The sequence below is a fragment of the Dromiciops gliroides genome, chromosome X (assembly GCF_019393635.1).
Source record: "Dromiciops gliroides isolate mDroGli1 chromosome X, mDroGli1.pri, whole genome shotgun sequence".
Lineage (NCBI taxonomy): Eukaryota > Metazoa > Chordata > Mammalia > Microbiotheria > Microbiotheriidae > Dromiciops > Dromiciops gliroides.
In genome coordinates this window covers 82959196-82985779 of record NC_057867.1, presented here as the reverse complement: position 1 = coordinate 82985779, position 26584 = coordinate 82959196, and the positions used below count along the sequence as shown (strand labels likewise).

The window sequence follows — 26584 nt, the reverse complement described above, 5'->3', positions numbered from 1 at the left end:
ACTCCACAGTTCTTTCTTTCTTTTTTTTTCTTGGATTTGGAGATCCTCTTCTATCACGAGTTCCCTGGAACTCTTCTGTGCCATTGCATTGGTGAGAAGAATATAGTCCATCACAGTAGATCAACACTCAATGTTGATGATACTGTGTACAATGTTCTTCTGGTTCTGCTCATCTCACTCATCATCAGCTCACGTAAGACCCTCCAGGTTTCTCTGAACTCCTCCTGCTCATCCTTTCTTACAGCACAATAGTATTCCATTGTATTCATATACCACAACTTGTCCAGCCATTCCTCAATTGATGGGCACCCCCTCAACTTCCAATTCCTTGCTACCACGGTAAAGAGCAGCTATAAATATTTTTGTACATGTGGGTCCCTTTCCCCCTTCCATGATTTCTTTGGGAAAAAGACCTAAAAGTAGAATTGCTGGGTCAAAGGGTATGCACAGCTTTATCGCCCTTTGGGCATAAGATTGTATACATTTTAAACAAAGGCAGAGAAAGAATTTTGGAGGGAAGGTGGGCTTAGGATCCATGAGTCAGTGGGTTCCATTCCCAAGAGGAGGGGAAGTGAAGGATTCTAGGAGTTAAGGATTTAGCCTTTGATACAGAAATCAAAAAGCATCCTTGGTGATAAGCAGCTGACAAACACAGATGACTGAGAACTGACTGAACTCCATCTAGTTTCATACCCAAGCTTGAGGGTGACCCAACATTATATTCCAGCTTCTGATCATTTTGTGAAATCCCCAAAACTGTCCTCTTCTTGAGATTCCCAAGGTTTCTTCCTGATCTTTAGCTTGTTATGCAAAAGAACCTATCTGTGAGAAATCTCTCTCTCTCTCTCTCTCTCTCTCTCTCTCTCTCTCTCTTTCTCTGTTCTGGTACCCCATATAAACCCTGTCCCCTGTTCCCATCTTCAGGTACTCCCAGCCACTTGCTATGGTGGTATCATGAATTGCAAATCCTCTACCCCAATTAAAGACCTTAATTTTGTTATACTGATTGTTTGAAAAATTTTCACATTAACACAGTTCACAGTTCAAGGCTTGGTTAGGAGATATCTTAATAAGGAGATCTCTCAAAAACATGATAATTCTGAGAGGCCCATAACCAGAGTTGGGGGAGAGCTGGAGACAATGAGGCCATAAACGGAATATGTTCATAGTGATATATGGGGTTAGGACATATGGAGGAATTAAGGAACTATTAGAGTTTAAATTGGCCAACTAGCTATCAGGATGAATGTACCTTAGAAGTAAGCGAGTTGAGGGGCAGCTAGGTGGCGCAGTGGATAAAGCACTGGCCCTGGATTCAGGAGGACCTGAGTTCAAATCAGGCCTCAGACACTTGACATTTTCTAGCTGTGTGACCCTGGGCAAGTCACTTAACCCTCATTGCCGAGAGAGAGAGAGAGAGAGAGAGAGAGAGAGAGAGAGAGAGAGAGAGAGAGAGAGAGAGGGAGAGGGGGGGGGGAGGGAGAGGGAGAGGGGGGGGGGGGGAGGGAGAGGGAGAGGGAGAGGAAAGGGAGATAAGTCCATTAGGCATGCCTAATCAGTACCAGGGGACAAAGATAACTCTAGAGGTCAGTAGCACCACCATTGTCAGGTGCTGGTCACCCCACCTACCAGTTATAAAAGCCTTTGTCTTTCTTCCCTGGGTTGGGCAAGATGTCACTGAGATATCTCCCCTCAAGGGAAGTTTTTTACTTCCCTCTTGGTCACTTTTCTCTAAGGGCCCAAATAAAAGACTATTTTATTCTAATTGGATTGTGTTTGAGAGGGTATAATTCTTTTTTGTTTGTTTGTTTTTTTAGTGAGGTAATTGGGGTTAAGTGACTTGTCCAGGGTCACACAGCTAGTAAGTGTTAAGTGTCTGAGGCCGGATTTGAACTCAGGTACTCTTGACTCCAGGGCCGGTGCTCTATCCACTGTGCCACCTAGCTGCCCCCTGAGAAGGTATAATTCTTTAAAGTGAAATACCTAAGGATCCCTACCACCTATTTCTCTGGTGACAATAGTATCATAGCTTGCAGTCAGATGTCTCTTGAAGGTCCATAAACCACCATCACCAAATAGTTCAGGATCTGCTTCAGTGCGAGTATGACTTTTATTGGCTTCAGAGTTACTAGTTTTCCAGCTAAGTTGATTCTTGTCACTGCAAAGGATTGTTGGTATGATCGAGTCCTCATAGAGTACCCTGGGGCGGGTACCTGTTTCCATGGAGGTGTGTTTTGGGGGTTTACACGTCATAAGGTGATAGAGTTGTTCTGATTACCTGGATAATTGAGGAACTCAAGCAAATCGAGGTATCAATTTTCCCATGTAACATGGACTGCCACTCCCTTACATGCTCCTTGTAATGTCAGAATTTCAGCAATTGGGGTTAAGTGACCTGCCCAGGGTCACACAGCTAGTTAGTGTCAAGTGTCTGAGGTCGGATTTGAACTCAGGTCCTCCTGACTCCAGGGCCGGTGCTTTATCCACTGCACCACCTAGCTGCCCCATGTCCTTATATTTTCACTCTTGATTAGGATGAGCTGAACAATAAATACCCTAGGTCATCCCACCCAGAGATTTTGCTTTGTTCGGGAACCCAGCTCAATCTGGATCTCAGCTCCTAGTGTCCTTGCCTCCTTCCATTGGGATTCATGGCACGACAGACAAAACAGTCAGAAAGAAGTAGCTTTCCTTGCCTGGATTGCCAAGGGCCACTGGGGTCTCATGACCAGGCCTTGCTACATCTTACTGCCTCCTCTCCCTCTCCTAAAGGTATAAGAAAAGCTTCTGCTTTTGCATGGGTCTTGAAGTTGGGAAATCCACTGGACATCCCCCAGGGTGACAGGTTTGCTCTCTGATATCTCAATTAAAGATGCTTTATCCTGAAAAAGAAGAAATGACCTATTTGTACAAAAATATTTCTAGCAGCTCCTTTTGTGGTGGCTAAGAACTGGAAATCAAAGGAATGCCCATTAATTGGGGCATGGCTAAACAAGCTGTGGTACATGATGGAATATTATTGTGCTCTAAGAAATGACAAGCAGGATGATTTCAGAAAGGCCTGGAGGGGGCAGCTAGGTGGTGCAGTGGATAAAGCGCTGGCCCTGGATTCAGGAGTACCCGAGTTCAAATACAGCCTCAGACACTTGACACTTACTAGCTGTGTGACCCTGGGCAAATCACTTAACCCTCATTGCCCCACTAAAAAATTAAAAATTAAATTAGAAAGACCTGGAAAGACTTATATAAACTGATTTGTAGTGAAGTGAGCAGAACCAGGAGAACATTGTGCACAGTGACAGTAATATTGTTCAATGAAGAACTGTGAATGACTTAAATGTTATCAGCAATACAATGAACCAAGGCAATCCCAAAGGATTAATTGATGTGGAATGGATTTAGAGTCAAATTGATCGTGAGTTGTCCCAAGACTCAGTGACTCAGTTTCCCAAGTTTTATTGCAATACTGTGAGTGAACACAGGGAGAGAACCAGAAAAGTGGAGCGGTATCTCTGGAATAGGGAAGGGAAAGATAGTTATATTTATAGTATGGATTAATAGATTATCAGTCTCATTATAATAATCTCCAATTTAGGAAAGTACAGGGGAGGGCCTATTCTAATTTGGAGTTCCTGGGGTCCTAAAACAACCCCTGGGGCGGGTACCTGTTTCCATGGAGGTGTGTTTTGGGGGTTTACACGTCATAAGGTGAATCTGGGGACAAATTTGGCCTTTTCTGAGCATGTCTCTTTCCGATTCCCATGCTTAGTATTCATTTTTCATTTATTTCTGGTCTAAGTTTCTATAGTCTGTCAATTCCTTTATTGTTATAGTCTTCAGGTCTTCATGGCCTAGTTCCCTCTGTTCCCGTTATGGGTACTGATTTCTGTGGGTACAAGAACCTAGCATCCTGACTTGTAAGTTATCCATTAACTGGGGTCTGACTCCCTTTTAGAGCTAATATCTGAATCAGAGCTTGGGTCTTAGGTTTTGCTGTTCACCCCTTCTTTGCCTCCTACATCATAATGATAAAGCATACTATCCACCTCCAAAGAAAGATCTAATATTGTTGAACACAGAATGAAGCATGCTATTTTTCACTTTCATTTTATTCTTTTATTCAAGTTTTATTATTCAAAATTACTAATATGGTAATGAATATCTATAACTGTTGGGGGGACTTGTGACCTGAATTAGGGGGCTAGCTCACCCAAAGAATTAGAGGCTCATCACAAATCTTGTACAATAAAAAGATTTATTAGGAGAAAAGAATATATGGCCAGGGGACAGAATCACTATGGGCACTCACTGTCCCCGTTCCCCTCCCCCCCCACCTAACAGAAGACCTGGTCTTTTTGTATATTCACAAACAACAGGTGTTTGCAAAGCAAGTGGAAGGGAAACAACTGCAGTGCCTGAGTATGAATAGCATCCATATCAATATATCATCTTTGTTCCTGGCAGACTAGGGTCTTTGTGCTCCTCCACACCATATTCCTGAGGTGGGAGGCAGAGCTGCTTTTCCCTTAGGAAAGTCTAAGGATTCCTTGGGAGTTGGGGTTCCCCTACAACATAACCTATATCTGATTACTTACTGCCTCGGGTGTGGGGGGAGGGAAAGAGAAATAGAATTTGGAATTCAAAACTTTAAATAAAAATAATATTATTATAAAAACAATTAAAGAAGCTTTATTCCTCAACTTCAGACTTGGATTTATTTCAGGACTTGACAAGGGGAAAGACTATTGATGCCACAAAGACCCAAGTTAGAGAGTCAGTAGGTTATGTTATATCCAGGCTGTGAGTTAAAAAAAAAAATGAAAACTTTTTAAGAAATCCCTAAAAACCAATTCTTTTCTTTTTAGTGCACAATGAAGCATTAAAAAGTCTCCTCACAGCTGGGTAGACAAGGATGTCTTTCACTTTTTTTCATATGATTAACCTCCTACCTTGCTGGTCCTGGTACAGGCCTTGGGACAAGCAGAGCCTTTTGGCGACCATGACCCTAAGACCTTCCATCCGCTGTTATAAGTAGCAAGGTAAAGCTGCTGGATTTGCTTCCACTTTGAAAGTAGAAATCATTTCATGATTCTGTGCTTGGGTGGAGTACGGCAATGAGAAGAACAAACTCTTGAGATTTGATGTGTTAACATGAATATATGGACCACCTGGATTTGATGGAAGGACCTTATTATTCAAAAGTATTTTTTATGAAACCCTGGGTTAATAGGAACAAAATGTCCTTCAACTGAACCTCAGACTAAACCCAGATAGCTAGCTAGTATTTCCTCCATACTTGTTATAACTGAAATTGTTAAACTGCCTTTGCTTCTGTATCATAGTATTGAAACTGACAATGCCCTGTGATCAGTGGACAAAAAAAACATATGTAGGGGCAGCTAGGTGGCACAGTGGATAGAGCACCGGCCCTGGAGTCAGGAGTACCTGAGTTCAAATCCGGCCTCAGACACTTAACACTTACTAGCTGTGTGTCCCTGGGCAAGTCACTTAACCCCAATTGCCTCACTAAAAAAAAAAATATATATGTAGCCTCAGAAATGGGGAATCTCTGACCTCTCTTCTTAGGAGGGGAGTCTCCACATGATCATGTGTTATATATTTCTTCTTGGGACAAAATATCAAATTGATATTATGTTTTTCCTATCCATTCTCTGATCTGGTTTCTGTGAGGTAAGAGAGGCTTCTCTGATCTCAGTGAACAAATTGTAGGAGATATTAATTGATGTCTCTGACCTGTTTATTATCTTGAAGGAGGATGGGTAAAAAAAACCCAAATTTAATATTCAACAGATGTTTACTGACTTTGCCCCTTCATGCAAACTTACTCTCATTTTTAGAATGTCTAATTATTCATATTAATATTGGGAAGAATAAAAAATTAATACAACCTCAGCATAGCTTCTGAAAATCACCTTATGAAAATCTCGATGTCTTTCCTTTCTCCATCTCATTTCTGTCTGTCTCAGTCTCTGTCTCTGTCTCTGTATCTCTCTCTCTCTCTCTCTCTCTCTCTCTCTCTCTCACACACACACACACACACACACACACACACACACACACACACACACACACAGAGGAAACCATCTGCATAGAAGTAACTGAAGCTAGCCAATTTGCTGATTGGATTAACAAGGGTGATAGGAGAGTGAGAGAAAAAGCCCAGAGTGCCCAGGACAAATTCTTGGGGGGGCTTGGTGACAGACAATGAATTTTATTTGAAGGCTCTGAATGAATTGGTGGGGGCACTCTGAGAGAGAGGAAACAAAACAATAAAAAATGCTCCACTCACCCTAGTTTCCATGGAAACACTGCATGTCTTGAAAGGAAAAAGGAGGTGGCAAGTCGGCTTCAGACACTGAAAAGGTTGACCCAGCTGTATTCATGGGAAGAGATGGTGCTGTGTACAGAACCTTTGATGAGAGAGATTCTTTGATGTATTTGTGTGTGCAGAATATGTCCAGTGATTGTGGTCAGTGAGGGAGAAGGGTGTTGGGATGCAGTTTTCCAAATGTTATAGGGGAAATGGTTGGGGTCCTTAGGAATTCCTTTTTTAAAGAATTCCACCCTCTCACACACAAATCCAATTAGAATAAAATACCGTTTTATTTAGCACTACAGAAAGGAGACCAAGAGAGAAGTCACGATTCTCTCATGGGGAGATAGTTTCAGAGACCTGGTTCTCTGAGATATCTATCTCCTCCAGCAGGAGAAAGGCAGATACTTTTATAGAGGACAGATGGTAGAGGGACTGTTGGGGTGATCATCTGACTGTGGAAAGTTTCCTTTGGGAGTGGGGGAAGCTGGAATGAGGGGAGGTGGTCCTGACTTCTGGAGTTATCTGTCCCCTAGGTGCCACTCAGACAGCAGCCATGCCTAATGGGATTATCTACCCAAGGGGTGGGGGAGACTGGAATGAAGAGTGGTGGTCCTGGAGTTAACTCAGCCCTGATCAATCTGTGCTGCTTATCTCTTTAGGTGTGACTGTCCTTTGCATTAGCTTCTCAAGGAGAAGGTTCCCTGATTTCCCCCAGAAAACTTCTGAGGTACCCCAGGTTCATAACATAAGAAAGGAAGGAATACAAGTCATATCCTGTCACCACAGAAGGGATTGTAATTTTGCTTCTTCCTCAGAGTTTCCACCAGGTCATTGGTAAAGGGCTTTTCTGCTTTGCCCACACAGACCTCATACTGTCATTGGCAGTGAATGCCCTTGCTTTTTCCCCAAGTAGATCTCCTTCAGCAGACTTGGATTTTATTTGCCACGACCCCTACCAGGTGTCCAGTGTGGGCTGTGTGGGGAGGAGTTTGACAAAGTTTCTGATTTCTCCATCTGTCTGAGAAGGCTGCTGCCAAGTTCATGGCACCCATGATCAGGCTAGATTTTCTTCCCTTCTTAATAAAACCTTTCTTTTCATTTTTACAGGCATCGTCTTTCTCTGGTTCTCCTTCCCTTTTAGGAAAAAGGGGAATTAAATCTCAACAACTGGCCTTTGCCTTCTCCAGCCTTTCTTGTTGGGGAAAGAGAGATCTAAATTCCACTTGAGAGCATTTGCCTCGGTTTACACATACACGCATGTCTGTCTTGCATAGCAGAATAAATAGCTGCTGGTCTAGGCAACTGTGCCCCACTCTGGTTTGTTTTTCTGTGGGGGACAGGTTTCTGTTCTTGACAGGGTCATGCATACCTTTTGAATTTATTGTGAAGTATGGTGATAAACATGATTTCTCCCAGACTGCATTCTGGTTTTCCCACAAATTTTTGTCTTTTAATTGAATTGGTTGTTTGTTCCTAAGTAATTTGTTTTCTGTGGTGTCAAACACCGGTTTGTGGAGTTTCTGATTTCCCCTTATCTAGTGTGTACTCATTTTTCTCATTTATAAAAAATCTCCAAACAGATCGTTTTGATGACTTTCATTTCATAATATAGCTTTAAGTCTGGAAGTTTCCTTGTAAAATTGAAAATTGATTTTGTTTTTATTTCGGTAAGGCTCAATCAAGCTAGGTATAATATTCCCTTCTGAGGTTCCTTTCCCTAGTAAACTTCACTCCCCATCCACATTCCAGAGAAACTTGCCTAAACACCAAGCTTTTGTCTCTACTTCTGTAGCCCTAGGAATCACCCACTTTCCAAAGAAACTTGATTAATCTGAAAGGTACAATCTCATCAGTTTAAACAATTGCAGACCACTCAAATCACCTTAGAAAGTTTGTCTGGTTTAATATAAAATGAAATTAAATGGGTCTGGGGTAAATGTTAAAATTCTAAAATGTTAAATTTTTCTTCCCTGCTTAATAAAATCCTTTCTTTAATTTTACAAGTATTGTCTTTCTCTGGTTTCCTTCCTGTCTGGGTCGTAGGTTCAAGACCTTGACCGGACCTGAGGATCAGAGATGATTAATCATTGACACATCAGCAGCACATTATGTGTGAATAACTGTGTGCATTTTATTATTGGGACAACTCAGTATTTAAAGCAAAAAAAAAAAACACAAAGTAATCAAATAAAGTCTCTGCAAGAATAATTCTAAGGGAATAAGACTAATTTTGCAACCTTTCAGCCTTGACCTGGTAGAACTTGTTCCCAGCCTAAACAGAGCAAGGTTTGTACAGCTGAGTCTCTCAGACCCTGGGAGACCGGGCAAGCATTGTCTCTGGAACTCAGGCCTTGACTACAAAGTCTCCTAGGAGACTTGCTGCTTCAGTGACCACAGCCCAAGTCTGGGGAGGGGGAACTCAGTCAGAGGGGCAACAGAGAGCTCTCTAGGTTCTGCACACCTTCCCTTTTAGGAAGAAGGGGATTTAAATCTCAAGAACTGGCCTTTGCATTCTCTGGTCTTCCCCTGTGGGGAATGAGATCTGAATTCCACTAAGAGAGGTTTGCAGGGGGCAGCTAGGTGGCACAGTGGATAAAGCAAGTCACTTAACCCCTGTTGCCCCACAAAAAAAGAGGTTTGCCTTGGTTTACACTTTATAGCATTACATATCATGCATCTATGGTAGCTACATCTTGGCACTTTCCCATAGGTTTAGTTTTCTAAGTGCTGCTTGTTTGGAAACTTCATTTATAAGTTGAATTATAAAAGAAACTAATGATCTTCTTTCCTCTCCTCTTGGAAAAGAATTTGTATACACCTGCTGTGAGAGACAGAAAAGAACTTCTACTCTTTGGAGGATTCTGTAGTGGGACCCCAAGAGATCAAAGCTTCCAACCCCCAAGGAACCCTTAAACTTTCCCAAGGGAAAAACAGCTCTGTGGGCCTTGCAGGTCTTGTGATCTGATTTCATAAAACGCCTTTCACAATCTCAGATCAGAAAAGAGTCAGGTGAACTCTGCCTCCCGCTATCATTCAGTTCCCACTCTGATGGCTTAAACCATGTTGGGGAGGTGCCCTAGGGTCTTGGTTCTGCCAGTAGATATCCTGATTTTAGCCTACAGCAGGAAGGGCAAGAAAGGTGAGGGAGGTGATGTCATATATATGAAGATGTGTTTGCTTTTTAAAATCAAGCTGTTAGAATCTCACCAGGAAGAAACTTCATTTGCTCAAACGATGGGGTAGACTTAGAGACTAGTATGGTTCATTTTTTCAGCAGTCATTTATTAAGTACCTACTACATGACAAGTGCAGTTGGGCTCAAAATATACCCCCACCCCCAAGTGGTTGCCATGGAGAAACTTGGTTTCTAGTGGGAGGAAACCATATGTAGGGAGACACAAAAAGTAGGCACGAGAGCTTCTTGATCAGGGACTAATTCAGACCTTACAAATTCTGCTCTTATAGCTGATTAGGCAGGAGAAAAAGGATGCACTGAAAACTTGAGTAGGTGAATCCTGAAATTGAACTTTTTAGTGTGGCCTGTATTTCCTAGACCAAAGTTTAAAAAAAAGAAAGCTTCCGGTTTTAGGGTTTCTTTTTTACAGAAATATCTCATCTAGAAATTGGATGAATAGTTTGCATGGAAGCTTATATGACAAAAAACCAACCTTGAAAAGGCCTAGGAATTTTTGCCATACTCTTAGAATACTGGAATAAAAATTAAAATAGTACCACATTCCTAATGTAGCAATAGTTTTCCAAAACATTTTCTCTGAAGCAGTACTTTAAGAAAACAATCAGAACTTATCCAAGGAGTAACCCAGGCAACGTTTTCACCCTGTTCCCTTTTGGTCCTTCAGGACAAGAAAAAGTATAGGAAAGGTTCAAGAAGTTGCAGACTTTCTGTATTAGATCATGTCCTTCATTTTCTCAGCATCTGCATCTGTTTCTATGCTGCTTGTCAGTACTTCTTCCCCATCATTGTTGCCATCATCTCCTTCAGGGCACTGATTCTGAAGCTGTAACACACGTGCTTTCTTGACAGGGCTTTGGCTCTCCAAGTCAAGAGGTTTATACTTCTTTTCGCATCCTGTTCCTTCAGCTTCTGGAAGATCAGGGCTTCCTGACATCAGAGTTAATTCCCTCACTACCCTCAGCTTATGGTCAGTGTTACAGCACTTACTAGCGATCAGCCTGCCTTTCAAACAAACACTACTTGAATGAAGGCTTTCTTGACCTGGGAAAAAGGTACGTAAAGCCTGACAGAGTAAAACATTCTCTTCCACTTCTGGGTCACCGCTTCTTCCTGCTAAGTCAAATAACACAATTTATCACTCAGCATCATGTAAAAGTTCAGACTGACATGGAAAGCAGGGGTATAGGGCTTTTCGTGGCTTATTTGGTCTAAGGGTCCAATTACAAACTCTTACCCACAATGGTACTTTTTCGTAGACTATTGGGCAAGCTTGACTTCCATCTGCCATAGCTGCCTTCTTGAACCTGATTAAGACAGAGCCCTTTTCAATTATCAAAAGGTCTTCTGTGTGCTACTGACCAGGGACTGCTGACTACATCCCCTTTTGTTAAGCTGGGGTCATTTCTAAGTCTGACATGGCCACACTGAATACTGGTTTGAGAACTTGTTATTAGAGGCACCCAAGCGATCACTTCCTGAGCCTCCATACTCTATAAAATAGGGCGTGCAGGGGCTGCTTGTGAAGTAACAGCTTGGCCAATGTGAAAGTGCTGTAGGTAAAGCTGTATAGGAAAAAATATGGTTATTAAAGTTTCTTTTTACCTGTCTTTAGTCTCTTTCTTCTTGCAAGTTCCTCTTTTAATCTACTGATATCATTCATGTGTTTTCCTACTAAATGCTCACTTTCCAATATTCCACTGCCTTTTTCCTAGAAAAGAAAATGAGGTTCATTATATGGACAACTTTACAATTCACAATACATTAGTAACCTATTGGTGGTGGTATTTGTCCTTCCTTCTTGAAGAGGACCATGACATTGGGAGGTGATGTCATGACTTGCACTGAACTGGAATTAAGAGAGGCAGGACAGTGCAAGGTCCTCAACTTCACTCTCTCCTCCAGAGCCATCTGGGTCCAGTGGCAAGATATACATCAGGATGACTGGGGGTGGCCCGAGATGCTTAAGGCAATTGGGGTTAAGTGACTTGCCCAGGGTCTCACCGCTAGAAAGTGTCTGAGGTGAGATTTGAACTGGGGTCTTCCTGACTTCAATCCCAGTGCTTTATCTACCTTACCACTTAGTTGCCCCCAAAAGAGTAACCTATACTAAGCAAAAGGAATTCTATTGGACAGAATAGGGCAACAATCACAAATTTTAGCGGCTTCCTGAATGGTATCACAAGCTAACAACTACATTTCTGTATGGGCAACTTCCTTCTTTATCTAATAACAATATGGCTAATTGGAACTTAAGAGAACCAAAGAAAATACTACCTAATTCAAGTTTATAGGTTGAAGGATTGTTAAAAATAAATTTTCTGAATAATAAATGTTGGAGAAGCTGTGGGAAAATTGGAACACTAATTCATTGTTGGTGGAGCTGTGAACTGATCCAACCATTCTGGAGAGCCATTTGGAATTATGCCCAAAGGGCGATAAAGCTGTGCATACCCTTTGACCCAGCAATACCACTTTTGGGTCTTTTTCCCAAAGAGATCATGAAAAAGGGAGAGGGACCCACATGTACAAAAATATTTATAGCTGCTCTTTATGTGGTGGCAAGGAATTGGAAGTTGAGGGGGTGCCCATCAATTGGGGAATGGCTGGACAAGTTGTGGTATATGAATACAATGGAATACTATTGTGCTGTAAGAAATGATGAGCAGGAGGAGTTCAGAGAAACCTGGAGGGTCTTGCATGGGCTGATGATGAGTGAGATGAGCAGAACCAGAAGAACATTGTACACAGTATCATCAACATTGAGTGTTGATCTACTGTGATGGACTATATTCTTCTCACCAATGCAATGGCACAGAAGAGTTCTGGGGAACTCATGATGGAAGAGGATCTCCCAATCCAGGAAAAAGAAAAAGAACTGCGGAGTATGGATGCTGAGTGAACCATACTGTTTCTTTTGTTTTTGGTGCTTTGCTTTTTTCTATTTTGAGGTTTTTCATCGGTGCTCTGGTTTTTTCTCTTATGGCATGACTAATGCAGAAATAGGATTAATGTTATTATATATATATATATATATATATATATGTGTGTGTGTGTGTGTATATATGTATATATGTATGTATATAGGTGTGTATGTGTGTGTGTATGTATGTATATATATATGTGTGTGTGTGTGTGTGTATATATATATATATATATATATATATATATATATATATATATATAGTAACGATTGGAATAACGCCACCTGCTGGATACTTACTGTAGAAGAGTTCTGCCCATGAAGCGAAGGTCTTTGAGAGCAAGACCAGGAATCAGGAAGTGACGCGGGCGAGTGGGAGGAGGAAGGAAGAGACCGGCGCTCAGTCTGGGGCTCTTTCCTGAGGACGCTGGCGGAGAAGGGAGCTAGAAATGTGCTCTCCCTTTAATAGATAGGAATCTAGGCCTTTCTCTCTCTCTTTACCAAATTCTTATTCTCCTTAATAAATGCTTAAAAGTCTAACTCTTGCTAAAGCTTATAATTTATTGGCGACCACTCATTAGATATTTTAGACAGTTTAGCTAGAATTTTAGCCCTTAACAATATATATATATATATATATAACCTATATCAGATTACCTGCTGTCTTGGGGGGGGAAGGGAGGGGAGGGAGGGAGAAAAATCTGAAAATGTAAAGCTTGTATAAACAAAAGATGAGAACTATCTTTACATGTAACGGGAAAAAATAAAATACTTTATTAATTTTAAATAAATAAATAAATTTTCTGGGGGCAGCTATGTGGGACAGTGGATAAAGCACCAGCACTGGATTCAGGAGGACCTGAGTTCAAATTTGACCTCAGACACTTGACACTTAACTAGCTGTGTGACCCTGGGCAAGTCACTTAACCCCCATTGCCCTGCAAAAAAAACCCCAACCAAACAAAGATGGATGGACTTAAAAATAAATTTTCTGAATTAAAGTAAAACAACTTTAGTATACATGTATAATATTAAATTGTTAAATTTTTTTGGTACAGTGTATTTTTGAGAAATGATACTTCTAGGCAAAATCTGTATATTTATCTGGAAGAAATCCTAAACGCACAGCACTAGCATAATTTTGAAATCGAGAAACAATCTTTAAAGGTTTGAGATACTTACCTTTAATTCTTCCTGCACAGTGAGATAAAATTCACTTATTTTCTGTACCTCTTTTAAAGTTCCATCTTCCTTAAAAAATTCTGACCTATTGGTGAAAGAGAAAATGTTTCCTTGTACACAGATATTTCAAAACTGATGTTTCTAGTTCATCTGTACGAATGAAGATTTGACTAGGTGACGTAGGGCCCTTGAACACAAAGCCTATGAACAGGTGCTGAGAAAGTAGAGTGCTATTCTCTTTTTTAAAAAAGGAAGGGAGGAAGGAGGGGAGGGAGGAAGGGAGGGAGAGTTGGAGGAGAGGAGGGTCTGCCGTGGGATCACAAGTAGTTTGGGTTTTTTTAGGATGAGGGAAATCTGTATGTTTATGAGCAGAAGAGGAGACGATAGAGAGTTTGGACTCTGCAAAGTAGGGATGAACAAAGACTGGCCATGGTCTTAGAAGGATGAGGGTAGAAAGAGTTAGAAGGGAATTAGTGGCATTCTTTTGGTGAGGCAATTGGGGTTAAGTGACTTGCCCAGGGTCACACAGCTAGTAGGTGTCAAGTGTCTGAGGCTGGATTTGAACTCAAGTCCTCCTGACTCCAAGGCCAGTGCTCTACCCACTTCGCCACCTAGCTGCCTCATTAGTGGAACTCTTAAAGAGAAAGACCCCCTCCTTCTTTCAGAAGGAAGGGAAAGAAATGATGAAGAGCAGGCAGTTCCTGGTGAATGGGCTTTATCTTTGCAATATCATAGGCAGTGGCGTCTTCTGCAGGGAAAAAGGCAGAGAAAGGAAAAGGTTGGTAAGAGCCACTTGGGAAGTATGAAAGTCCCAAAGCACAGCCAAGTATGACAATGTCACTCACCTGATGAAGAAGCTCCAGGGGCTCCTAGTGCTTCCAGGATAAATAGGGACTACTCTATTTGGCATTAACGTTAGGCTAAAACAGGCCTGAGGACCAGAAGCCTGGTGCACCCACTAAAGGCTGGCTGTGAGAGCGGGCAGAGGGGAAAGTGTGGAGGGGGGTAGTGGGGTTCTGTTGGCAACAAGGCCACAAGTGGGGTGGGGAGCGGGGAGAAGGGGTGACGTGCACCATGTCACTCCCTGGGGTCAAGCTGTGTCTCCCAGCAGGGCCCTACACCCAACTCTGGAGGTGCCAGGAAGCCCTTGACTCACTGCAAGGACCTTGTGTACATAATTTGCATTGTCTCATTCGTGCATATGCTGCTCCCCCCAAAAGGAACTAATCTCCTTGAGAACAGGAATCCTTTAACTGTATCCTTAGCCTGGAGCCTGACCTAGGGGAGGCACTTAATTATGATTAATGATCTACTGACAAGACACAAGATTACAGAGGAGGAAAAGGAAGGCATGAGGGCTTGATTAAAGTGAGAGAGCATAAATGCCTAGACAGACTCTCTCCACAGTGGCTCTAACTTTATGTTAGTTCAAGGTTAGATCCTCTTTAGATTGAATGACACAGAAATCCTCATTTAGACAATGAGCATATTGGAAATTTGGGGCATCCAGGTGGCTAAGTGGAGAGAGTGCTGGGCCTGAAGTCAGGAAGACTCATGTTCCTGAGTGCCAGTGTGGCCTCAGAGAGTTAGTAGCTGGGTGACCCTGGCCAAGTCACTTAACCCTCATTGCCCTGCTTGAAGAACAAAACAAAAACGAAAGAGCTAAGGTAAAGAGATAGTGGCTGAAGAATGATCTTACCTGTGTGTGTGCATTGTTCGTCCAAAGGCAGCGGATCTATAGGAACCTGACACGGTCTTATATCCCTGCTGTTCCCACATAGCCACCTCTAAAGGCACTTTATGGAAAAATCTAAAGAACATTTTTGAGAGGAATTTTAAACAACGTTAAAAATGAGCAGTGGCATCTATATAACCTTCTTCTTCCATTCATCAATAGACCACCCTACAGAAATGAGGTAGACAAACATCCTTTACTACTTGCCCAAATAATTATTCAGCTGAAAATGACCCAATTAAAAGCAATTCCTCTTCTCTACAACACTGGCAAGTACTTTCAATGTAAAACGCCCACTTTGGTTGACTTCATAAGGATTAGTTCCCTTTAAATGGAATACAGCTGCAATTAGGCATAACTAATATTTTGGCTTAAGATATTATCCATTAGTGTTAAAAAAAATCCTATCAAGTCGATGCATTTTTGATATCAGGCTGGATGATGCTGGGAAAAGGCATCTGTATGACATGGGGCACTACCACCCTAATTAGCACCAGTAAGGGAAGGAGAAATGGGTGGTTTTCTTCCTACTGGTACCAGGGCTCACTATGACCCCTGTGTTCAGGAAAATCTAGAAATGAAAGGGAAAGGCCCATCTCACATAAACCCATGTGTATATAGTTGTGTTATCAACATTTGGATAAAATATTTAAGAACTGTGGGAAAATCAGATCCTGAAGTTGACTGGCCAATCTAAACGTGTGCCAACACTTACCCTTCCTCAAGTCTAAGCAATGCATGATCCAGTCTATGAGTAGAGCAGTTTTCTGTGATTATACTTGATGTCAGTAACAGAAAAACAAGTCCCTCATTTGAAAAATGTTGCTGTAAATTTTCATGAAGAATCCTTTCTCGAAATGACGTCACTTGGTCTGAGTTACGTCTTAATTTGTACCATCCAATCACATTCTAAGGGGAGGGAGGAATCAAACTTAAATCAAGCTAGAAATGTACTACCACCATGAGACAATAATAAATAGCAAAATATTCAAAAACAACCACCAAGATTTAGAAAAAGTGTTGACAAACTTAAGGATTGACATATATGCATTTTGTACATTCCAAAACTGTAAATGTTGGTTTGTACGTAACAATATTCCTTCCAAAACAACCCCAAAGGACTAATGATAAAGCATATTATCCACCTCCAGAGAAAGAACTGATATTGATTGAACACAGACTGAAATATGCTATTTTGCACTTCCTCATTTTTTTACTTGAGTCTTTTTATGTAAAATGACTAATATGGTAATATTTTGCATAATTGCACATGTATAACCCAATTATACTGATTGCTTGTAACCTTGGGGACAGGGGAGGGTAGGGAGGCAGGGAATGAGAGAGGGATAGAATTTGGACCTCAATCTTTTAAATAAATAAATAAAAACTAAAAACAAAGAAATTACATTCAGTAAAGGATATTGTAATCATAAAATAAAAAAATAACGATAAAAAACCAATATTCTTATGCATTCCTTAGACTGCCAAAAAAATTCAAGACAGAAAAAGAGGTCCTACTTAGGAGGTTAGGGTTAAATAAGGGACAGTGAGGTCTCCCTCACTTGAGGTATTTAAGCCAAATCTGGATAATTACACTCTCTTACAGGCCAACTACTCTAAGACCCTCCTTTTGCAGGTGAGGAAACTGAGGCTCAGGGAAATGAGGTGACTTGCCCAAGGACACCCAGTTAAGAGGGGGATTTGAGCCAGGTCCTCTGGCTCTGAGCCAGTGCTCTTGGCACGAGGGGGAATCCCTCAGGTCTGGAGACCCCTTTGTGTTCTAGCCTAACCCTCCAATTGTGTGGTAAAGGGCCTGCCCCTCAGCTTTATATAGCACCTTAGAGTTTGCAGAGGCCTTCTCTCATAAAAACCCTTAAAGGTACAAGGATTTATCTCCATTTGACACACAGATGAGGAATTGTGTTTAGAAAAGCTCAGGGTCTTGCCTATGGACCTCCAGGCCCTACACACTGACTGTGCTGCCTTTCAGCTCTTTCTACTTTGGAGGATAATATGAAGAAAAGTAGAGAATTACGGGAGTGAGTCACAGAGGTGCAGCAAGGCCCAATACCTTTTCACAGCCCAGGATGATCTCCTGCAGTGCCTGCTCATTTACTTCACCTGATGAGTTATAAAAGCTAAAAAGAGGCAGTTGAAAAGAGATTTCAGTAAGATCCCTTCATAAATAGCTCCCTCCATCCAATATCGTATGGTAATTGGTGCTAACCAACGTACCTCGGTGCAAAGCAACAAGTATTTACCCGCCCGCCAGGTGGGTAAAAGCCAACACCATCTGCCTTGGCCCAACCACACCTCATGAGTCTACCTGACAAATGAGCCCTAGAACATACACAAAGACATCTTCTAAAAGTTTCCAGATTAAGTTACTTAATTCAAAGTCTACCCATTGTTATTCTTTTCTTTAAAAGCACATGTCAACAAATTGCTTTATTTTTAAATTATGATTTATACCTGGCTTTTAGATCACATTTCTTTTTTATGTTTTTATTTATTAATTTTTTCTTAGTTCACTTTTTTTTAGTTTTCAGCATTTGTTTGTATAAGATTTCCAATTTCAAATTTTTCTCCCTCCCTCCGCCCTCCCCTAAATAGCAAGCAATCCAACAGACACACACACACACACACACACACACACACACACACACACACACACACACAACATTAAATATATTTCTGCATCAGTCATGGTATAAGAGAAGAATCAGAGCAATAAGGAAAAACCTCAAAATAGAAAAACAGCAGCACCAAAACCAAACGAAATAGTATGGTTCAATCAGCATCCATATTCCACAGTTCTTTTTTTCCCCCTGGCTTTGGAGAGCCCTCCCCATCATGAGTCCCCTGGAACTTTCTTGTACCATTGGATTGGTGAGACGAATCCAGTCTATCACAGTTGATCAACACATAATGTTGATGATACTCTGTATAATGTTCTTCTGATTCTGCTCATCTCACTCATCTAGATCATATTTCTTTCTTCTTCTTCTTTTTTTTTTTTTTAGTGAGGCAATGGGGGTTAAGTGACTTGCCCAGGGTCACACAGCTAGTAAGTGTTAGGTGTCTGAGGCTGGATTTGAACTGAGGTACTCCTGACTCCAGGGCCGGTGCTCTACCCACTGCGCCACCTAGCCGCCCCTGTGGCAGGGCATTCTTCCTGGCCGGCCCCGGTGCCTGGAATGTTCTTCTCTCTCCTCATCTCTTCCTCCTGGCTTCTTTCAAGGCCTAGCTACAGTGCCACTTTCTACAGGAAGCTGGTGCCTTCCCTCTGTCCGTTACTTCCAATGTACTGAGTCTAGAGCTTATTCGTAAATCCCTATCTGCACGTCATCTCCCCCACTAGACTTTGAGCTCCTTGAAAGCAGATATTGTCTTTTGCCTTTCTTTGTATCCTGAGCACCGAGCACAGTAGCCAGGGCTCCATAAATTTTGTTGACTGACTGGTATCCTTTTGGATGTTATACTCTTAGAGGTAAAAGAAAATGGATAAGTAACTCTATTATAACTTTTATTTACCCAGCCTAGAGTATTTGCAGTCTAAATAAAACAGGCCTATTAGAGGTACACGTTACCCTCAACCTATGTCAGCCTGAGAACCTACACAGAGCAACAAACACAGCTGAACCTACTGAAGGGTAACTTCACATAACCGAGGTCTCTAAACTCTCCTTGAGTAGTGCCAACTTAACTGTTCACTTGGTGTCCAAATCACAGGAAAAATTACTGCGTGTGTTGTAGACAAAACTGTTTCTGAAGCATCTCGAGGTAGAATGTGATGGGGCCAAGAAACACACAGTGTTCCATAGAAATTTGAGGTCAGAAACGAGTGTCATGGAACTACAACTGAATGTGCAAACAATGCTATGACACACTCATTTTTCCTATCGGTACAAAAATTCATTCAACTAAGCAAGCATTAAGTGCCTACTATGTACCAGGAACTGGTGAGACCAAGAAAAAACAACACTGGCTTTGCATTCCACTGGAAAAGACAATATGCCCAGAAACAAATAAATACACAATGCATACAAATCTATGTGCAGGGTGTGCGGGAAGGGTACACCCCGAACAAGCAGGCTAAACGGTTAAGGTCTCATGGAGGAAACTGGTATTTGAGCCAAAATTTAGAGATTTCAAGATGAGGAGGGAGAGCGTTCTAAGACTGAAGGACAGTCTGCAAAGGCATGGGGGTGGGAGATGGCTGATAACTCTACATGTATGTTTGCGTGGATGAATCGGAACAGATTTTATTGAGCTTATTTGCCCTTCTCTCTCCTCCCTGTGCCTTTCCATTAAACAACAGCAACAGCAAAAACCCGAGATCTGAAATTGAGAATGGCTGCTCTCTCTCTGCCCCGAAAGCATGCTAAAAGGATCACTTCCCTAATTCCTATCCCCCATCCCACAAACGTATGCCTTGATATGGCCACTCTGGAAATACAGGGCATTATGTATGAGTTTTCTAATACCTCTTCATTCCTGGCAGATCTGCTAGAGTTTGTGAAAATGCTACACATTATAGCTCAGTCCAGCAGCAGGCATAGCAGATAGTTTTTCTGTCTGTTTGTTTGCTTGGTTGTTTTTGCAGGGCAGTGAGGGTTAAGTGACTTGCCCAGGGTCACACAGCTAGTAAGTGGCAAGTGTCTGAGGCTGGATTTGAACTCAGGTACTCCTGAATCCAGAGCTGGTGCTCTATCCACTGTGCCACCTAGCCGCCCCCTATAGCAGATAAAATTATTGGACTTGGAGGCGGTGCAGACCTGGGTTCATATTCTTCCTTGGACACTGACCAGCTGTGTTACTGGTGGGGCCAAGGCACTTGTGATGCAGAAATAGGTAGGATTTTGCACACCAATGAAATCCTGAGTCCTGGAGGAAACAAAGGACTTGATTATCAGTCAGGCAGCACCCAGTCAGCAAGCACTGATGATTAAGAGCTTACTTTGTGTGGGCCACTGTGCTAAGCCAGAGGACAGGAAGAAAGGGGAAAAGCTCAAGCAGCCCACATTCCAATGGGAGAATTAACATTAACATATAAGTGGATGGAAGAGATGCAGAAATGCATGGAAACAACTGGTGGGCACCACACTGGGAAAAGCTCCTGCAAAGTACAAGACTCACTCTTGGTTTTCTCAAATGTGTAATCTTAGGATGGTCACTCAGTACTCTTGGCCTCCATTTCTGCATGTAGAAAATGAGGGGGTTGCTAGAACTAGATGATCTGTCAGACTCTTTCCAGCTCTAAGACTGTATGATTTTGAGGGGATGATGATTCAACAGCCATTTGGTTTGAGTTTATATCTTTGAGGGTTCTACCAGGGACCTGGTATCACCACAAAAGTGGTCAAATCTCTAGCTTCCTCTACCAGGTCCTCATAGCTGGCTAGCTGTGTTGTTGGGGATTTTGCTTTTTTGGTGACTGCTCAATAAATATTGAATCAAGCTATTGGTGGGCTTACGCTTAAGGACAGGTCCGTACCGATGCACATTTTCTCAGCAAAAGTGTTGTTATTCTCGTTTTAGGGGACTGAATGCTTCACTATGGGAAGATGCAGCACAGAGTTTGTATGTAACCTTATAGAATAATGAAACTGTTTTTCCATGTGGTGGCAGAAAGATCCAAAGCAGAGCAGTTTAGAAAATAGGTGAAGAGGTAAAAGGGGAACAACCATCAAAGAAAATATAGTGGGTGAGGAATAGAACTAGTTAGTAGAGAGAAAAGAAAAGTAGTTGGATTAGTAAAACAAACTGGGCAAATGAGCAGGTGGCTGGAGTGACTCAAATGGTGAATGTGAAGGTCTGGGAGCAACTGAATATCCCAGGGAATGGGAGTACCCAGGTTGAATGAGTAAATGAATAACATTTCAAATAATCAGCAAAAAAGAAGCCCTTTTCATTCATTATAAGATGGCTGATAGGCTTCTTGAGGGCAGGGGCTGTCATTTCTTAAATCTGCATATCCCCAGTGCTCGGTACAATGCCTGGCACCTAGTAAGTGCTTAACAAGCGATTGCTTGCTTGATTGCTTGCTTGCTTGCTTGCTCACTCAACATAACACAATCACAAACTACTGGTCAGAGTTCCTCACATATGGTAATACTTACCTGAAAAGCTGAAAGCAAGGAATGTACCTTTGTATGTCTGAAAGGAAAAGATGAGTCATTTTATCTTCATTGAATTAAATTTCTTAACACTGCATTGGTGATGACAAATATGTTCCCAAAGGCACAGTCCTAGCCTGCAATATTTCCCCTGAATGTCAAGGTGTGTTTACCCTTAATTTCATACTTTGGTAAAGCCGCTGTTACTATTAGGGAAGGCTTTTATATATGTCCTCTATGCCCATATTCTGTGGTTGCTTAAGAGATATTTGATTCCATGAATTTGTTGATGCTGGGGAACTACTTTTATAATAATAAAGAACTAATACATTCTGAGGAATGCATGACACAAATGTCGATGTACTGATATCAAGCCTGGCAGAGTATACAGGACTGCTCTCCAGGTACACGAAACTTAGTTCAGGTCCCATCTCAAGATACATTGTCTACAAGACTATTGGCAACTCACTGACCCTCTCGATGCTCCAGAAACGCTCCCAAACTGGAAGCGGCAGAGACCCACGTATGAGGAGGGGGCTTTTGTCTGAGAGAGATGGCCATAGACCTCTTTTTACTAATCACCTGCCCCTCATTTTATGAATAACCTTATCAATAAAATGATTCAGGGACCCAGAAACTATGACTCTCTCATTTTTAATCCTCACACTATCCCCAAAGTTCACCCCACCAGACCACCTTATCTAGGTGCAATTGTTACTGCAACCCCACCACCGCTCCAATTCCAGTAGGACTGGGTGGAGAATAGATTCTTTTTTTAAAGACTGCTGGGGGCAAAATGATGTAGGAGTGCTACCATGATCAAAGTCACTTCCCCCAGTCCCTCATTAGAAAAAGTCCGCCTCTCATTAGAATATCCATTCTCTCATTAACTGTTAACCAATCAGAGCTGATTTTCACCCTCAGGGACACCCGCTTTTCCAAAGGTATTTAAAACATTCAGGGACCTCCATTCTGAGAGGAACCACTGACCTCAACTTATGGATTATGTGCTATCGTAATTAATAAATTGATTATTAATAACCCAGAGACTCTGTCTCTTGGCCTTTTCATTTGAAATTCCTTCTGTTCCCTCGTCCTCAGTTTTTCCTACTTTAGCTAAGCTCAGGCTAAGACTTTTAGAGGAAGAGGAAGTGCATTCATTTTATCTGCCATCTCCATCAAAAATTTTTTAAAAATTATTTTAGAATATTTTTTAAACCCATTTATACCGATTGGACACAAAGCAAACACACAGCAGAGACTCACCAATTGTGTAAACAATTTCAGTCTCACTCCACTGAGAGTCTGTAGTGCTCTCGTTTGATTCACCTCTTATTTCCCCAAGAAGAAAACCTTCCTAGAGGGGTACAAAAAAGAAGCAATGTATGAAATCAACTAACATTTACTATGTCTTTACTCATGAATTCATTCCAAACCTGAGCACCTACAATATGCTACAAAAGAGCATCTCACTCAAGCTAGTTGGAGAAAAGGTGTGAATTAGTTAAATAACAGAAGGCAAAATTGTGATAAGGGGAAGATTAATAGGGACTCCATTACTGGGGACTATCATCCATGTCTTGTCCCCTATCACGACTAAAATTATGAGAGACATGGTATCTTGGGAATTCAGTCATTTTATTAATATGGCCATCCAGGTTACTAATAAAATGAGGTCTGTTGTCTCTCTCAGACCAAAGACTCCTAATGGCTTGGGGGCAGGAGGTGTCTCAGTTTATATCCCCTTCTCACTGTGGGAGGTCCATCACACAGCAATGAGATCCAGTTGGTTAACAACAATCAAATCTCACTGGGGGACATGACTGGAAGTGGGTTATTTTTAAATGAAGTCCAAGGATGACATCAGAGGACATTTAGGTGGGGTTTAATGTCATCAGGAAAGTCCTTTTGTTCACCCAGACAAAAGAATCTGTCTCCACCCAAGGCTCCTTTTGTGAGCTTGGGGCAGGGGTGGGTTTGATAGAATCTTTCAAGGAGAGCTTGCCTTTGAGTGGAGAGGGAGGGAGAACTAAGAGATCTCTGGATCTCCCGAAATAATGATTACTAATAACTCTTTCTCACAACCCTAACCATGAGGGTGCCCCAAAGTGCTGTCCTTCCTCACCCTTCCATTTTTTGTGATCTTCTCAGGCCCCATGGGTTCAAGGTATCATCTTTATACAGATGATTCCTGAATAGATGCCTGTCCAGCCCTAATCTTTCTCCTAAATTCCAATCCCATATCACTTACAACCTTCCTGGGCATCTTGGGCAACTCAAGCTCAATGCCACCAAAACGAACCTCATTTTCTTCCACTTTAACCTACCCTTTTTTTTTTTCCAAAAAAAAAATTGTTTTGGTGAGGCAATTGGGGTTAAGTGACCTGCCCAGGTTCACACAGCTAGTAGGTGTCAAGTGTCAGAGGCCAGATTTGAACTCAGGTCCTCCTGAATCCAGGGCCAGTGTTTAGTCAATTCTAATAAAAGACTTAGGATGACATTTAACCAATTAATTTCAAAACAGTGCATGTCAAATAAGTTGTCCATAATAAACCATGTTTGTATTACAGGACATGCTCTATAGACAGATATTATTTCTTCATTACACAATAAACTTATATAACAAAACATTCTATATTTTACTCTTCTCTGTTTTCTTGAAACAGGCTTGAGATGTCTCTGGTTCAGTTTTAACATACATAACTAATAACAGACAGATGACAAGGCTAAATGCTTATACATTCTAGTTGTTCAGATTCTGAAAGGGACTAGAATTTCTAAGGCAAATAGCTTGAATCTTAAACCTGCATCTCACCCAGATATTACAGTATTAATCTAGGGATGAAGAGACAATATTGTGTTCATGCTTATCAAGTGACATGATTATAGGAACTTGCCACAAAAGAAAAAGAACAAAGCTCTGGGGGAAAGGTACTTTCCCAACTCCCAGTAGAAGTTTTATAGACAGCCAGTGCAATATGCCAGACTTAAAATCAGCCAGGTGGGAAAGTTTGCATTCCATATGTAATATTCGGGGAAACCGAGTCAGGAGACACCTACCTCAGCCTTTGCCAAACAATTGGTCTCCCATCCTTTCCCAAGAGAACTCCACCTGCAGTGCACACATGTAAAACCCCTATAGGGTTGCTGGTATCATGAATCATATGGCTCACCATTCCTTGATAGTAATAACTGGAGTCAGACTCAGAGCAATAATGATTAATAGTCCCATAACATCTTAAATAGCAAGTCTCAATAATCAGCACTAAAAGCGAATTCATTTCTCAAGGATCGCATATCCTAGACAGCAAGTATTAACTATACTTGTACTTAAATAGGTTTCTCTTTTCATCCATAGGTTAGCACTACACAAATGAATCTGCTTTGAGATGCTCAATAACAAGCAATGGTTGAAATAAGTGTAAGCAATCCCAAATTGCATACTGGGAACAAACTAGAAAATGCCCCACACAGTAGCACATGGTAAAATGGGTTTAGATGTTAAACATAGGATACTGTCCTCAGAATTCCCCTAAACAATGGGAACATCTTTAAAGTGACAACTAGTTTGCATGTGTTTCTACACACATTCTAATTCCAATTAATTAAAAACATAAGTAAACTTCAGATTCCCTGTTAAGATGATAGAAGATAGCTCATAAGTTACTTATTGTTCACCAACATGTCATACATGACAAGTTCAGGCACCAATTTAACTATTACTTAGCACCAATAAATCCAGATCAAAACAGCAAGATCTTTCTCATAGCTTACTAATTATTTAGATGTTCTAGTATTAATTCAATAACCAATTAATTCAATGTTACAGTAACAAACTTCCACTTTGTCCATTCTCATAATAGAAATATACACCAAACCTTAAGAATGAAACTCAAATATTCAGATATTCAGGATTCCAGAAAAGCTTTTTCCATTAATTAATACAATTTCACAAATCACAGTAGGTTTGAACATGATTGTTATCAATATCAAATCGCCATTGCAACAAATTAGCTTAACTTTATCTCTGCTCCCCTTCTCTCTCATCTAAAGTGTTTGCAGTGGGGAGGAATTTCAGCTTCTTCCAAACCAAAAAGGAAATATTCAAATAACCCATTCCAATTTTAATAACAAATTTTACTAGGCCCCTTTTTAAAATTCTCTCATTATCTCTTGTTGTAGTTGTAGTTGTTGTTTCAAACTACAGTATCCCAGATCACAATACAACTTAAAGTAATCCAACAGTTTCTTTTGCCAGTTTTTTTTTTCTTTATCTCTACATTTTGTTTCTTCCTGTCCTTCAAGATGAGAGACTGCACTAAGGATTTCAAGTCCCATCCCCCTCTAATACCAAATTACATTTCACAAAGAGATCCCATCAAACTTCTAACTTTTAGAAAAAAAAGCAAATCACTATACTTTACTGAAGATCTGTTAGATCTTAAAGCCTTAATATACAGCTGATAATATTCTTACTATGCCCACTTCACAAAAAACCATTATCACATTCAATTAAATTCATAACCCAAAGTAATTTAGAGAGTCCAAATCTGACCATATCTCCAATGCAATAAACTATTAAACTACTGGGCACTTTTCCTTTACATATTACGAATCACCTTGATGTAGTCAGCTTAAAGTTACACAAATAGAACAGTATATATTTCACTTAGAGTTAAATCAGAATTAATTCAATTAAACCTCAATTTGTCTTCTGAACGATATTGTATAGAACCTCATTGATAATTTCATATTAGTATTAATTCATCCTATAATCACTTAAACACTTCCTATTTTCCTGTTTTTCCTTAAATTGTTCCATTACAAAAGAAAATTTTTTAAGTGGCAGTATATAGTTTGTATGATTCCCAAAGTTTCTTAAATAGATAGCCCAATCAAATTCAATTACCCTTCTTGATTCCCTAATAACACAAACTTTTCTTTTGCTAGTTTAAAGGAATATTTTAATGCCACATTTAGTCCTCCAAATTAGTCTGAAAGACAATGCCAGAGCAGCAAGATTCCCCCTGCTCCTCCTCCACTTCCTTAACCTAGCCAGTTTTTTAAGGGTAGCTTCTTCAATTAAACAAAACTT

The 26584-nt window shown here is 41.0% G+C and overlaps 1 protein-coding gene across 1 annotated transcript; it reads right to left on the bottom strand.

The window, feature by feature from the left end:
• Positions 1–9827: 9827 nt before the first annotated feature.
• Positions 9828–23647, bottom strand: LOC122734025 (BRCA1-A complex subunit Abraxas 1-like). Its single transcript, XM_043974703.1, has 9 exons — positions 23615–23647; positions 22756–22846; positions 21493–21529; positions 17442–17508; positions 16086–16279; positions 15335–15445; positions 13636–13720; positions 11136–11241; positions 9828–10643 (listed from the first exon to the last, which is right to left on the bottom strand). Exons 1-9 carry the CDS (start codon positions 23645–23647, stop codon positions 10246–10248), a joined length of 1122 nt encoding a protein of 373 aa, XP_043830638.1. The 3' UTR covers positions 9828–10245.
• Positions 23648–26584: the final 2937 nt, after the last annotated feature.

What these genes read in the sequence shown, in the direction of transcription:
- LOC122734025 (XM_043974703.1), bottom strand. Translation starts at nt 23,647, where the DNA reads ATGGGGCCTGAGAAGATCACAAAAAATGGAAGG. An exon ending in CGAACAATGCACACACACAG is followed by an intron (nt 13,721 to 15,334) that starts GTAAGATCATTC and finishes TTTCACCAATAG; the next exon opens with GTCAGAATTTTTTAAGGAAG. An exon ending in AAGAAAGAGACTAAAGACAG is followed by an intron (nt 10,644 to 11,135) that starts GTAAAAAGAAAC and finishes TTGACTTAGCAG; the next exon opens with GAAGAAGCGGTGACCCAGAA.